This window comes from Athene noctua, chromosome 14 (assembly GCF_965140245.1).
Source record: "Athene noctua chromosome 14, bAthNoc1.hap1.1, whole genome shotgun sequence".
Taxonomy (NCBI): domain Eukaryota; kingdom Metazoa; phylum Chordata; class Aves; order Strigiformes; family Strigidae; genus Athene; species Athene noctua.
Window position 1 is genome coordinate 11,047,765 of NC_134050.1, and position 14,605 is coordinate 11,062,369.

The 14,605-nt window shown below is 61.1% G+C and overlaps 2 protein-coding genes across 3 annotated transcripts; one reads left to right on the top strand and one right to left on the bottom strand.

Annotated features, from left to right (window-relative positions):
• Window positions 1–93: 93 nt before the first annotated feature.
• LOC141966040 (aldehyde dehydrogenase family 3 member B1-like) lies at window positions 94–14,506 on the bottom strand. 2 transcript variants are annotated; one of them, XM_074918350.1, is made up of 12 exons: window positions 14,380–14,506; window positions 11,346–11,556; window positions 7,929–8,135; window positions 7,399–7,561; window positions 4,816–4,926; window positions 3,964–4,084; window positions 3,761–3,846; window positions 3,469–3,550; window positions 2,766–3,152; window positions 2,518–2,684; window positions 2,215–2,314; window positions 94–599 (listed from the first exon to the last, which is right to left on the bottom strand). In XM_074918350.1, exons 2-12 carry the CDS (start codon window positions 11,405–11,407, stop codon window positions 406–408), a joined length of 1,680 nt encoding a protein of 559 aa, XP_074774451.1. In that variant the 5' UTR covers window positions 11,408–11,556; window positions 14,380–14,506; the 3' UTR covers window positions 94–405. The 2 variants fall into 2 exon arrangements, with proteins under 2 accessions (XP_074774451.1, XP_074774453.1); XM_074918352.1 differs by lacking the exon at window positions 11,346–11,556.
• UNC93B1 (unc-93 homolog B1, TLR signaling regulator) lies at window positions 11,422–14,364 on the top strand. The gene is made up of 8 exons (XM_074918357.1): window positions 11,422–11,690; window positions 11,767–11,896; window positions 11,989–12,082; window positions 12,172–12,296; window positions 12,370–12,552; window positions 12,624–12,897; window positions 13,141–13,259; window positions 13,377–14,364. The coding sequence occupies exons 1-8, from the start codon at window positions 11,551–11,553 to the stop codon at window positions 13,644–13,646; spliced, it is 1,335 nt and encodes a 444-aa protein (XP_074774458.1). The 5' UTR covers window positions 11,422–11,550; the 3' UTR covers window positions 13,647–14,364.
• Window positions 14,507–14,605: the final 99 nt, after the last annotated feature.

Consider the following 14,605-nt stretch of genomic DNA (forward strand, 5'->3'; position numbering starts at 1 on the left):
GAGGCGCAAGGTGAGGCCAGGCAGGAGAGTTCAATGCAAGGTCTTTACTACAGGCAGAGGGAAAAGCAACAACCGGCACTGGGGAAAAGAAAAGGAAAGGTCCGTCTAAGAGGTGGTGGGGCTAACAGCCAGTCCTTAGCCCGGCAGGAACCGTTTCTCGAAGTACAGGGCAAAAAACCCCCAGAACTTTTTGCCATTTCAGATGTGGCAAACAGTCCGGAGCTGAGGCAGCTCAGGAGGAACAAGATGTCCGTCCGTGCCATCCCATGTGCAGCAGGGTGGCAGCGAGGCAAAAAGACGTGGACTACGGTGCTGCAGAGGGGGGGTTTTGCACCCCAGGGGCGGGAGACCCAGCCAGAAGTGTCCATCCCCCCCCGCCACGAGTCTGTGAGCGGCGGGGGACGCTCAGAGCAGCGTGCACGTGCCCTTGCGCTTGATCTCGAAGGTGGCGGTCAGCAGCCCCAGCTTCTGCTGGCTGTAGGGCGGGTAGCGCAGGGCGTTGAGGGCCTCCAGGCCCATGTTGCGGTGCAGGCAGCCGCGGTGGTGGGTGAAGGTGTCGAAGGTGAATTTACCGTGGTATTTCCCCAAACCACTGTTTCCTGCAATGCACAGCACAGGTCCAAAGTTGCTATGGGACTCTTGGTCCTGCCCACGCCGAGCAGCAGCGAGACACAGCAAACTTTACAGGCTTTGCTCAATGCAAACGCTCCCGCTGCTGAGCAACGGGGGGACGCGGTGGCGGAGATCTCACCCCTCCCTGCCCCTTTTCCAGCTCTACGGCTACTCAGTCCAGCAAGTCCTTCCGCAGCTTACCCCTGGTGTGTTATTTTTACTGCCTACATGTATCTACGTAATTTTTGCTGGGTGTACAAGGCTCCATTTCCCTCTCCAATCTCTACAGTGCTCTACCATACCTACCCCCGGTTAGGAGCTGCCAGTGTGGCCCCTACAAAGGGCAGCTTCTTCCCAAAGCTCTTAAAAAAAATTGGAAGCACATTGGCAATGTCAGTTCCCCAATTCCTGTGGCTGGTTTAAGCTCGAGGTTGCACATCGTGGTTAACAGCCCAGTGACTTCACATCCAAGCTACCATGGAAGCTTTGGCAAGCGCCATCTCACCCCAGTGACTTCAGACCCTTCACCTGACTGGTCTGCTATAAAAATGGCTTCACTGGATAATTTGAGGCCCTTTGTCTGAATCATTTCCATAAAGATAAGTTACAGGATGGGAACCACCAAAAATTGTTCCCTGATCCACAGTCAGGCAAGGAATTAATTGTGCTTTGCTGTCGCGGTGTCCTATTATGTCTGAATCAGCCCTCAGCCCTGCCAGAGATGCTGGGCACGTGCAGCATAAAACTGAGATATTTTCCCCAGAGAAAATTCTGGGGAAGAGACCAGGAGCCTGGGACAGTATCACTGGGAAACAGCAGCAGCAGCTCCCTGTATTCCTGTGCTCTTCCCTGGACAATGTTACAACGAGGGCCCAGGGCTGGGCAGACCTCACTTTTCACCTGAGAAAACAATTGTTGTTGCCCCTGGAGAGCAGAAACTCTCCCTCTTTGCCCAGGACTATCCCCAAGTTACCACAATTAGATTCTCCAAACATTTACAAGTGTTTTGCCCGTATTTACTCCTAAAAGGTAGAACGAACGTACAAGCCAGCTCCTGAGTGACATTAAGGGCTCCTATCCAGCACCTCACTGTCTGCAGGAGGGAGCGGCTCAAGCTGGATGTGCTCCCACCAGAGGGGCAGAGCAACGGACAGACCGACAGGAACAGCACTTGAGGAGCTCCCAGGTGTGCCTGAGCAGGGCAGGAACCCCGCCCCAGCACAGAATTCACTCACCATGCCCACGATGCTCAGAAATACCAAGGAAATAATTAAGAGATAGAGATTTCACGGCTCTCTACATGAAGAATTTGCAATGCTTCACTTGAACAGAGAGAAGAAACCTCAGAGTGTTCCATCCGTGTTCAGCAGAAACAAAGCTGCAGAGCTCAGCCCTGGCGCAATGACGCAAAGGGCTTCTGGTGGGGGCCTACCTGGATTTTCTGACAAAACATTAAGCCCCCTGGACCCAGGGCCCAGGCCTGGGTGCCCCATCTTCCCCAAGACCCCTCCTCACTGCAGCCTACACAGCTCAGCACCAGGGGTAGGATCACACCTGGCTCATGTTGGCCAGGAGCTGGCAGACTGGGGGATTTGGACCTACCGATCCCACCAAAGGGCAGCGAGGTCAATGTCAGGTGCATCAAGGTGTCGTTGCCACAGAAGCCACCGCTGCTTGTGCGCTCCAGCACCTGGTTCACCACCTGGGAGGGAGACAGAAGGTGGACGTGGATCTCGCACCTTGGCTCCATGAGCAGCACTTGACAAACATCACCCAACTCATTCATCATGCCACTGTCCCAGAGCAGCTGGGCTCAAAAGACCCCTCAGAGGGTCGCTGAGGTGGTCACTGACTCCACCACCCCATTTCCCTCATCCGCTTTCTGCCCTGTAGAACTGCACACACCTTGCTGTCGCAGGAGAAGGCATAGATGGCCAACGGCCGTGGGCGTGCGTTGATAAAGTCAATGGCTTCATCCATGTTGGCCACGACGACGATGGGGAGGATGGGGCCAAAGATCTCCTCCTGCATGGCAGGGTCAGAGGGCAGCACATCTGCCAGCACCGTGGGAGCTGTGGAGAAGGGTTAGAGCAACACGTCACCCCAGGCATATACACCGGTGGGCCCACAAACCCCAGACCCCTGACCCTCACCGATGTAACGCTCCTTCTCGTCCGTCTGTCCTCCGATGGCCACGCGCCCGCTGCACAGCAGTGCCCGGATACGGCGGAACTGCTTGTCCTCCACGATGCGGCCGAAATCGGGGGATTCCCGAGGGTTGGAGCCAAAAAACTCAGTGATGGCCTCACGCAAGGCGGGCATCAGCTTCTCCTGCATCTCCACGCTGCACAGCACGTAGTCGGGTGCGATGCAGGTCTGTCCCGCGTTGAAGAAGCGGCCCCAGGCCACCCGCCGGGCCACGTTCTGCACGTCGCAGGTGTCAGACACATAACAGGGGTTCTTGCCCCCCAGCTCCAGTGTCACCGGCGTCAGGTGCTTGGCAGCAGCTGTCATGATGATCCTGCCCACCGAGGTGCTGCCTGCAGGCAGGGAAGAGATGCATCGTGGTGAGGATCCCACTGGCTGCAGGACGTGGTGCTCTGGGGAGCCGGGGCCAGGGGAAATGCACCAAGTCCCCCCAGAGCCTCAGAAACACACCCGCCAGATCTTCCAATGGATCCTGCCACCAGATCCCCGACACAACAAGCCATGCCACCTTCACGGGCAGGCAAGGGGGCCTCTCTGCAGGCAGGCTGCCTGCTGTCTTGTGTGAGGAGCAGAGTAAGCCACATTGTCAGAGGGAACCCCTCTTTCTCACCGCACAAAAAATGCTCTGCTCTGGCCGGTGGGACGTACCGGTGAAGAAGATGTAGTCAAACTTGTTCTCCAGCAGCATGGTGGTCTCCTGCACGCCAGCCGTCACCACGGCAAAGCAGTCCTAAAAAAGGAGAGGGAGGGTCCCCCACTGTCAGCATCTTCCCAGGGCTATGCTGTCCATGTCCCCCCCACCAGCAGCCTGGTGGGCACCAGCTGCATGTGGGGGAAGGAGGTACAGCAGCACCTGAAACCCCCCGGGGCAGTGCTGGTGTGTGTACTGGAGGGTTGGGGACAGCACAGCCCTGGGACAGGGCCAGGGAGAGCTGCTTACATTGTCCAGGTAGCAGCTCAGCATTTCAGCAACAACTCTTTCTGTGTTCTTGGACGTCTCGGAGGGTTTGACAATGACACAGTTACCTGCAGGGGGGAGAGACAGGCCATCAGCACAGTGACATGGTGACCACCAGCCCTTCTGGCCCCCCCAGCATGGGGACAAGGTGCCGTGCTGGGCATGATCCTCTAGGTTCAGCTTACCAGCAGCGATGGCCCCTATGAGGGGCACAAGGAAGAGGTGGATGGGGTAGTTCCAAGGTGCGATGATGAGCACCACCCCGTACGGGTCCTTGCGGATGAAGGCCGAGTCCAGCTGCGTCACCTGCAAGAAAGGCCATGACCTCAGCACCGGGCCCAGCACCTCCTGCCCTACCACAGCCCAGCACGTGGCACTGTCCTCCCCAGCCCGCTCAGCTCCTTCCCACCACAATTTACAGAATCCCAGAATCATCTGGGTTGGAAAAGCCCTTGAAGATCCTCCAGTCCAACCATGAACCTCACACTGACCGTTCCCAACCCCACCAGATCCCTCAGCGCTGGGTCAGCCCGACTCTTCAACCCCTCCAGGGATGGGGACTCCCCCCTGCCCTGGGCAGCCCATTCCAACGCCCAACAGCCCCTTCTGCACAGAAATCCTTCCTCAGAGCCAGCCTGACCCTGCCCTGGGCAGCTTGAGGCCATTCCCTCTTGTCCTGGCACTTGTTCCTTGGTTCAAGAGACTCATCCCCCCTCTCTGCACCCTCCTGTCAGGGAGTTGCAGAGGGCGATGAGGTCTCCCCTCAGCCTCCTCTTCTCCAGACTAAACCCCCCCAGTTCCCTCAGCCGCTCCCCAGCAGACCTGTGCTCCAGACCCTGCCCCAGCTCCGTTGCCCTTCTCTGGACACGCTCGGGTCATTCAATGGCCTTTTTGGAGTGAGGAGCCCAAAACTGAACTCAGTCATCGAGGGGCGGCCTCACCAGTGCCAAGTCCAGGGGTAAGATCCCTTCCCTGTCCCTGCTGGTAATTCACCTCCCCCTCTTCCCTTCAAGGTCAGCCTGGAGCTTCAGCCTTACCAGATTCTTGTCCACGTGCTCGTCCTTCATCCAGTGGCACAGGTTATTCAGGGTGTTGTTGAGCTCGTTCTTGCAGAGGAGGATCTCAGTGAAGTAAGCCTCAAAGGACGGCTGGGGACAGATAGACATCCCATGAGCATCACCCCAACACCGACCCCATCTCCTCCCTTTCCACAGGAGACATCTCCCACCTCTTCTGCCCATGAAGAGCATGAGAAGCTTTAAGCAGAAGTTGTTGTCACTTCCTGCAACCCTCAAGGAATATCATAGTCCCTGGAATTTTATGAAAATATGTATATGGCCAGAGGGAAAAAAAACATATTTAACAGCCTCCTGAGCTCAGCATCTGTCAGCTGCTCACCTGGCAACAGGGTCCTGAGCCAAGAGGAAACCAAGTAACGTCACCAGAGCCCCAGGAGCTCCAGAGAAGCTGGTACTGGTGTCAGAGGCAGCTCCGCATTGCTGTCCTGGGACGGGACAGTGCTCTGGCACTGGTGCATTTGTGTCCCCACCACTTGGGGGCATGAGCTGGAAGCAAAGCCCTGAGCTCCCTTCTACAGCCTGTGCACAAAAGCTGAACTTAAGACCTTCCCTTGTTCCAAGAGAAATACAAATGAATGCCTCGTGATGGAGCTCAGCTGAGCACCATCAGACCCCTGTCCCAGGCACAAACCCCCACAGCTGCTGGGGTTCCGGCACCGAGCCAGCACATGGCTGGGAGAGGCAGGTCGGATGAGACACCCCGGTCGAGGAATTAAACAAACCCAGCAGGTTTCTCCAAGATACACCATTCCAACAGGCAATGACTAAAGGGACAGTGACTCGGGAGCGGCGGTGGGACGTCAGAGCCGGGATCGCAGGGGCTGCCAAGGCATTTCCTGTCCGTGGTAGGTGCTCCCTGCTGCCGTAAGCGCAGCTGCGAGGCACAGCTCAAGACTGTTCTTGTGGGAGAAGCACGAAGACACGAGAAGATAACTCAGTAAAGCCCCTTGTCACCCTGGAGAGCGGGAGGACCAAAGCTCCTGCGCTGTGAAGCGCAGTGGGCGCAGCTGACACCCTCCACCGCAACGTCCTTTGGACTCCTCCAACCCAAAAGCATCCCTGGCCAGGAGCCTTCCCCCATCACTGCAGCAAAACACTGCTTTGAGGTTGGAAAGTTCTCATTCCACCACCAAGCCCAGCTCAGAGAGACCTTCAGTTCCCCAACGCCACTCAAGTGCCTGGATAGGTGCCACTGCCAGGAGGCGGAGCTGCTCCTCAACGTGAGGGCTCACGGTGGGCCCATCAGATGTCAGGTGAAGCAACGGAGCCGCTCTTGGCTCAGGCTGACAGTTGCATCACTAGGAGGATGAGGAAATTGCCGGTGAAGATGAGCCATTCTGGGTTTGGACAGGACACGAAGGTTGTAAGATGGGAGATTAAGTCTGAGGTCATCCAAGGGCCTTCAATCATTGATGGACAGAAACCGGCATCCCTGGAGGGGAGGTACCCACCTCAGAGACGTAAGACCAGATGAACTGTCCATCTAACTATGAGGGCCCGGCTGCATAACAAGCGTATTACTAGACAACCGGCTCTAATTACATACAATTAGGAGAGATGAAGGACGCACTCCAAGTGTTGATGCCTATCAAGCCCTGGCTGAAGGAGAAGGCCCTCACCTCAAACAAACAAGGCAATTAGGAGCTTTGGGAGATGTCAGGGTGTTGAAAGCCATGTCTGAGGGCACAGGCTGCTGCGCTGATACGCCCACAGATACAAGTCCTTTGGGGCTGCGTGTTATCTCTACCAGATAAGAGCAGTTACACTGCACCGGGGCAAGCCGCGCCTCTGAAAACATTTCTGAATATGTGAGCAAAGCATGAGGTGGGCTGCAGCGCACACCAGGAAGGGAAAAAGTGGGAGAAAAAGGTCCTAAAGCTGCTGGACAATGATGAAGCAAGCTGAGAATGCTTCCACTTCCTCAGCGGATCATCCGGGAGCTCCTGGCATGCTGCAACAGCCAGAGAGCCACATCCAGGTCCCTGCCCGTGCCACCGCACGGCTCAGCACCGTGCCAGAGAAACCAGTCCCTGCGAGGCCGATGAGCCCTGAGCAGCCCTGGGAGGAATGTGCAAGGCCAGCACGTTGCACAATGCTGATAATCCCGGGTGGGACCGGGCCGCTGAGGAGCAACCCCAGGACATCATCCTCTGTGGTGGTCGTGTGAAGCCGCCAGGAGCTCGACACGTGGGGGCGAAGCTCGGGAACACCGAAGTTCCCACCTCGTAGCAGCCAACGGGGACTTTGCCCAGTTTAAGTAAAGCAGGGATGGGCTTAGCAGCATTAAGCCTGCCCTACGCACACGCCTGCTGACCCTGGCTGTGGGGAGCTCTGCAGGGACCCACCACCCATGGGTGCTCCCCACAGACCCAGCACCCACAGGAGCTCCCCACCAGCCGTGGAGCACATCAGGGGGGATGCAGGACCCCAGTGAGGGGAATCCCAATGCCCAGACTTCCACATCTGCCCCCAGGAAGATGCAAAACCCAGAGAAGGGGGGGTAGAAAGGGCCCCAAAGATGTGACCCCGGATTCCTCTCACCTTGCCCATGTCGGAGGCGGTGGCCTCCAGGATGTCCTGCTTCTTCTCATCCAAGAAGCGGCCCAGGGCCTCCAGCTGTGCCACACGATATTCCATGGGCCGCGTCTTCCCCGAGAGCCAGGTTGCTCGCAGGTGCCTCACCAGCCCGGCGTAGGGGTTCCCACTGCAGGGATGAGGGTGTCTGGAGGACCCCCCAGCCCCATTCCAGCCCCTCATGCTCCCAGTGAGGAGGGAGAGGAGCTCCACATCACCCCAACCCCACGTCAGCCCAACCCAGTATCAAACTGGAGCCCCAGAGTCCCTGGAGAGAGGGCAGGGAGTCTACACCCTGAGTCTTCCCCTTGCTGCCAGGAGCATCACCCCTACGGCACTGTTCCTTGTCTCCTCCCTTGGGCCACGCTGGGGTGTGGTGGCCCACAGACCCCAAACTTGTCCTCCCAGCACCAACCCAGGGACCACCAGCACTGCCACAGCACCCCCTTGCCCACTCACCCCAAGCACCCCATGTCCCTTCTGCCCCTCACTCTCACCCTATGGCACCGCAGTTCTCTGGCCCCTTCCCGACGCCTCCGCTGCCTGCACTGCTGCCTGCACCGCAGCTGGCAGCTTTCCCGGCATTGCTGCCCACCAAGCTGCACTTGCCATAGCCCGGGGGCTGCTGGACAGAGGGCTCAAGGGACTGGTACATGCCGAGCTGTGGCGAGGAGCTGCTGGTCTCCACGGAGAGTGTGGTGGCCCTGGGGAAGAGACACGGGGTGGGTTACACTGGAGCTGGAAACGCCGGAGATGCCGGCTTGCTCCCAAGAGGAGTCACCCCGCAGCCACCCGTGCCCCGAGCTGCCCACGGCACCTTTGAAGGGTGACTTCGTGCTCGGGGCTGTCCTAGCCATGGGGTGACTCAGCCCAGTGCAGCTGCCAGAGGCCCCAGTGCACCCAGCGGGGGATGCCTGAGATTCCCGGGCCCTCCCTGTGCTCCGGGATGGCCACCAACCTCCGGCCAAGAACTGATGTGGGGTCACCCCACGGGGACCTCAGGGACCCTGATGTGGGGCAGCATCCCCAGCTGCTCCACGGGGGTCCCCAGGGACCCTGGTGTGGGGCCGTGTGAGCCAGCACCAGTTCTGCCACAGCTCAGCTTGCCTTGGGGCAATGGCATCGCTCCCCCAGTGCAATGCAGCCATCCCCAGAGCTGGGGGGCAGAGCCACAGCCCCACATCTGCCCCCTTCCTGCTGCACGCACCCGCCCCTCAAGGAAACCCACCCAGTGAGGTGCCCAGTGCCCCACAGCCTCCACCTGCATAGGGCCACACACAGGGGGATCCCGAGTCTCCCAGTGCCTACCTGGGGGTGCTGAGGGGTGGCCAGAGGAGCTCGAGGCCAGGCTAGCACTGCTGAGGTTCAGGGTGCCCCCTCCTAAATGCTGTGGGGCTGGTGGCCAGGCCCCACAGCCAGGGGCGGGCAGGGCTGTGCCCCGCCTCTGTGGGGCTGGCAGTGGGGACAAGGCCTGGGATGGGACCTCCCCCATGGGACGGTGACACCAGGGAACTCCCATGGCCACCAAACCACCACCATGAACCTTGACCCACTGGGACCCACAGACACCCCTCACCCTGCTCCCTGGGCCACCCTGACCCATGGGGACCCCACAGACACCCCTCATCCTGCTCTCCTGGGCCACGGGGACCCCCCCCAACCCCCTCACCCTGCTCCCTGAACCACCCTGACCCACGGGGACCTCACAGACACCCCTTACATAGCTCTCTGGGACCATCCTGACCCACGGGGGCCCCACAGACACCCAACACTGCACACCCCATTCCCCCCTGCCAGGCCCTAATTACCCCGCTTTGTAAACAGGAAGGGCAGCAGCCCTGCCCCACACACCCTGCCACCGTGCCCCAGGCTCAGCCCCCCTGGCCACGGTCTCCGGGGACCCACAGCAGTGCCCCCCCCGGGAAAGGGGAATGTGTGTGTGTCCCCCCAACAGCACCCCAGATTGGCACCATGAGCTTGGCTGTGATGCCTGGGGAAACCCTGGTTTTGAGAGGGGCACAGCTGTCCCCAAGCAGCCCCTGCCTCCCTGGACGATGCCACATGTCCACCCTCAAGGGACAGCAGCGGATCTGTACCCCAAATAGGCTCGTGGGCGGTACCAGGGTCCTCCATCCCAATTTGGGACCAGGGAGGAGATGCTCTGCACGGCCCCCAGAGATGGGGAAAACCAGTGGACCCACTGCCCATTGGTGTCACTGGAGCCCGAACGGAGGCACCTGCAGACCTGAGGGTTGCAGGGTGCTGGGGACCCAAATTGGTCCCAGGGGTACATGCTGCAGGGGGAGCTGCACCCATAGACTGTCCCCCCTGCCCACCACTGCTCAGGTTCGGGGCCACAAACCTGCACCCCCCAGGAACTGCCCTTTCCCCCCGGCACCCCAGCGTGGCTCCTCTTGGCTCTTTTTGGGGTGGGTGTTGCTCCCTGGCAGCCCCCGGAGCCGCATCCTGCACCGCTGCTGTGGCCCTTCCCGACTCAGCACCTCCCCACGTGGTGCTGGCTGCTCCTCCACCGCATCTCAAGAATCCTCCGCTACCGGCTGGGCCAGATCCTGCCCGTGACGGAGATTTCCCCTTCCACACCCTGCCCTGGGGCACCCCAGCATCACCACGTGCCTGACCCCGGGGTTTGGGTGATGAGGGGAGGTGTATGCCCTACCACCCCCCCAAATCAGCCTCACACCCACAACATGGAGTGTCCCCCCCCAACCCAGACACCCTGCCACATCACCCGGGACGGGAAGGGGAAGCGAGAGCAGCAGAACAGACACTCAGCGCCAGCCCGAGCAGGCAGCACCCGTACCAGGGCCTGGTGGGAGTGCTGGGGGGGGACGGGGGTGCTGGGGAGCGGGGTGCTGTGCAGGGAGCCGAATGGGGGCTGAGGGGGTTGGGGTGGGTGCTGTGCAAGGGAGGGGTGCAATGGGTGCTGTGCAGGAGGGTCAGGGTGCTGTGTAGGTGGGGGTGGGATGGGTGCTGTGCAGGGGGGGTCAGGGTGCTGAGGACAGGCATGGGTTGGGGGTGCAAGGCATGCGGACCGGAGGCAGCAGCAACAGCGCAGATGGGCCGGCACTGGGTCCAAGGGGGCTGCAGGACACGAGGGGTGAAGGATTCGGGGGGCAGGGGGTGCTGGGGGGTGCGGGAGCGGCCCCTTTAAACGCCCCCATCCGGCCGCGCTGTCCGAAAGAGGAAGCGGATCCTGCCCCGCCCCGCTTGGCGCCGGTACCCGGGAACTCGGGGCTGGGGTGCAGGGTCCCGGGGGGTGCTGGGTGAAAAACACACAGGTGCACGGTGTCGGGGTGCAGGGTGCAAAGCACATGGGTGCAGGGGCTGGGGGTGCTGGGCCTATGGATGCAGCTCTGGGGGTACAAGACACGTGGGTGCAGGGTTTGGGGGTGCCAACGGGGTCCCCTGACACCATCCAGGCACCTCCTGCAGAGGCATCAATGGAGAAGGACCCCAGCTGCCACCAGGATGCAGCCAAGACGGTGGTGGGCGATGGGCTGGGGGCCGAGGGGACAGAGACACAGGTGAGGCTGAGGCGGGGGGGGACCCACGGGGGGCTGTGCCCTTGGTGGCCATCCCCAGGGTTCTGACAGCCGGGGTGCCCCACAGCTGGATGATTTTGTGGGTGCTCACCCCGACTACAACGAGGAGGAGGAGGAGCAGAAATATTTCCGCCGCAAACGCCTTGGCGTGGTCAAGAACGTGGTGGCTGCCAGCCTGGCCGGCACGCTCACCTACGGCGTCTACCTGGGTACGGTCCTGCCCCTCCCTGTGGACACCCCCCCACACTGCATTGTGGGGGGCACAGGGAGGGGGGTGACAGCCTCTGGACACCCCCACGCCCCCCAGGCCTTCTACAGATGCAGCTGATCCTGCACTACGATGAGACTTACCGGGAGGTGAAGTACAGCAACATACAACTGGAGGACATCGACCACAAGGTGTTGATGGGCATCAACGTCACCCCCGTCGCGGCGTTGCTCTACACACCCGTCCTCATCAGGTACGGCGCTGCCCGCGTTAGCCGCCAGCACACCAGCATGGTCGCCCACTCTTCCTCTTCCTCACCCCGGCAGGTTTTTCGGCACCAAGTGGGCCATGTTCCTAGCAGTGGGCATCTATGCCCTCTTTGTCTCCAGCAACTACTGGGAGCGCTACTACACGCTGGTGCCCTCCGCCATAGCCATCGGGGTGGCCATTGTGCCCCTCTGGGCTTCCATGGGCAACTACATCACGCGGTAGGCAGCAGGGGGGGAAGGGGGGGGGCGGTTGGGAGGTTCTGGGGAGCACCAGCTGAGCCGCCATGCCACGCAGTATGGCCCAGAAGTACTATGAGTACGTCAACTACAAGGAGGAGCACGTGCAGGAGCAGCAGCGGGCACCACGGGGTGCCTGCAACGCCTACGTCATCGTCTTCCAGACTGTCTTCTACACCTGCTTCCATGTGAGCGCCAGTGGGGAGCATGGCACAGGCCAGGGGGGGCCCGCGCCAAGCAGCCCAGGGGGCTGAGCATCCCCCCTCTATATGTCTTCCAGTTGAGCTTCGTCTGCGCTCAGATGCCGATGCTCTTCTTCCTCAACAACTACCTCTACCAGCTCAACCACACACTCTTTGGGGTCAAGCACTGCGGTGAGCATGCGGGATGGCACGGTGGTCAGTGTGGCAAGCTTGCCAGTTGGGGCTGAACCACAGCATGTTTCCCCTCCTCGCCCCGGCAGGGACCCTGAGCCACGGCACGCTGCCCGGCTTCAACACAACAGTGCTGCAGAGCCTGCCCCGCAGCGTCAACCTCATCATTGTGGAGAGCGCCTTGATGGCAGCTGCCTTCCTTGCCATGCTGGTGGTGAGTGCTGGGGCAGGCAGGGCAGGGGACGGGCTGGGAGGCCGTTAGTGCCTCACCCACGGCTGCGCGGCAGGTCCTGGTGCTCTGCGGCTCAGCGTATCGGCCCACGGAGGAGATCGATCTGCGCAGCATCGGCTGGGGGAACATTTTCCAGCTGCCTTTCAAGCACATGCGGGATTATCGCCTGCGCCACCTCTTCCCCTTGTTCATCTACAGTGGCTTCGAGGTGCTCTTTGTCTGCACTGGCTTCTCCCTGGTAGGGCCCGGGGACAGGGCGGGGGGTGACAGAGCAGGGACAGAGCGACGCTGAGCCTGTCCTCACTGCAGAACTACGGTGTGTGTGCCCTGGGGCTGGAGAAGCTGGCGTACCTCCTTATGGCCTATGGCTTCTCCGCCTCGGCCTGCTCCAGCCTGGCCCTCTGCATGCTGCGCCTGCGGCGGCAGATCCCACTGCTGGCCGGAGCCCTCCTCCACGCCGCCCTCCTGGTGACTCTTTTCTGCTGGGCACCCGAGCCCCGGCATCTGGTCCAGGCGCCTCTACTCTATGCCATCATTGTGCTCTGGGGCACGGGGAGCGCCCTCAACAAGACCAGCATTAGCAGTGAGTACTGGGAAGGTCCCTGACATAGCCTCTCTTGTCCCCTGGCACGGCCAGGTTGGCTCCCAGCTCCCCGACGCATCTTCTCACGTCCCCTTGCACCGCAACTTGGTGCCCCCCAAGCTCCTTGGACCCACTGACAAAGAGCAGGACAGACCCCCTGTGGCTGCGTCCTGCTAACAGTGCCCCAAGAGGGGACACGGACATGGGAAGGGGGATGCTGACAGCCGGTCTCCTCCGGCACAGTCCTCCTGGGCATGCTGTACGAAGACAAGGAGCGCCAGGACTTCATCTTCACCATCTACCACTGGTGGCAGGCCGTGGCGATCTTCACCGTCTACCTGTGGTCGGGGCTGCCCATGAAGGTAAGCGGGTGAATGGCCGTCCCCGCCATGTCGCCCCAACCGGTTCTATCACCTCTAGGGGCTGCCAGGCTCAGGGTAGGGGCTGAAGTGCCAATCCCCCGTTTTGCCCTCCTGCAGGCCAAGCTCTCTATCATGCTGCTGTCACTGGCAGTGGCAGTGGGGACCTACCTCTGGATGGAGCACAAGCTGGCGCAGCACGTGACATACCGCCTGCCCCGCATCCCCCGCCCGCGCCACAAGATGCGCGGTTACCGCTACTTGGAGGAGGATGACTCAGACGAGACTGGCTCAGAGGGCGACGGCGGCAAAGACGACAGTGATGACCACCCAGCGGAGGCCACCAACGAGGATGAGCAGCCAAAAGCTGATGAGGACCAGCTGGGTTAGACATCTTGTCCTGCCCCTCTGTCGTGGTGCCCCCCCACTACTTTCTGAATCTGAGGAAAGGGTGCACAGCACCTCCCTGGGGCTGCCCAAACCCCCTGGAACAGGCCCAGACTTCCACAGGCCCTGCTCAGGCTAGGCCTACCGCTCCCTCAGCCAGGCCTGCAGAGTCCCCAGCCAGACCTACAGAGACTCAGACCAAGCCTGCAGTCCCTGGGCAAGCCTGCAGACCCCCTAGCCAAGGCTGCAACCCCTCAGGCCAGGCCCGCAGAGCTCCTAGCCAGGTGCCCAAAGCCTTCAGCCAGGCCCACAAACCCTCAGAACCCCCAGCAAAGCCTGCAGCCCCCCCAGCCAAGCCCACAGGGCCTCAGACCAAGCCTGCAGACCCCCTAGCCAAGGCCACAGGATCTCCAGCCAGCTCCACAGAGCCCCCAGCCAGGCCCACAGACCCTCAGATCAAGCCTAGAGGCCCTCAGAACACCCAGCCACACCCACAGAGCCCCCATCCAAGCCCGCAGAACCTCAGACCAAGCCTGTAGACCCCCCAGCCAAGCCCGCAGAACCTCTAGCCAGGTCTGCAGAGCCCTCAGTCTTGCCTACAGACCCTCAGACCAAGCCTGCAGACCCTAGACAGGCCCACAGCCCCCTGCCACCCCCTGAGTTACCACATGCAAACAGCTCCCGCCCCCCCTTTGCTCCCCTCGGACTCAATAAAAGCTCTCCTGCCCCCCCCCACCTGCTGCTCTCACAGCCGCCTTATTCCGCCTTCGCGTCGTCGCAGCCTCACCGCCCTCCATGAGGGGAAAGAGGCATCAGCGCCTCCCTCGGGCGGGAACTACAGTTCCCGGCGTGCACCGCGACATCGCGCTGCACGCCGGGAGCTGTAGTTCCCGCCGCCGGGAATATGGCCGCTCCGCTTCCCTCCGCGGACTCCCACACCCATAATCCCCCGCGCCCCAAGG

What these genes read in the sequence shown, in the direction of transcription:
- LOC141966040 (XM_074918350.1), bottom strand. Translation starts at nt 11,407, where the DNA reads ATGCCCATCAACACCTTGTGGTCGATGTCCTCCAGTTGTATGTTGCTG. An exon ending in CATAGGGGCCATCGCTGCTG is followed by an intron (nt 3,847 to 3,963) that starts GTAAGCTGAACC and finishes TCCCCCCTGCAG; the next exon opens with GTAACTGTGTCATTGTCAAA. An exon ending in GCTGCCCTTTGGTGGGATCG is followed by an intron (nt 600 to 2,214) that starts GTAGGTCCAAAT and finishes TGTGCATTGCAG; the next exon opens with GAAACAGTGGTTTGGGGAAA.
- UNC93B1 (XM_074918357.1), top strand. Translation starts at nt 11,551, where the DNA reads ATGTTCCTAGCAGTGGGCATCTATGCCCTCTTTGTCTCCAGCAACTAC. An exon ending in ATGGGCAACTACATCACGCG is followed by an intron (nt 11,691 to 11,766) that starts GTAGGCAGCAGG and finishes CATGCCACGCAG; the next exon opens with TATGGCCCAGAAGTACTATG. An exon ending in TCTGCACTGGCTTCTCCCTG is followed by an intron (nt 12,553 to 12,623) that starts GTAGGGCCCGGG and finishes TCCTCACTGCAG; the next exon opens with AACTACGGTGTGTGTGCCCT.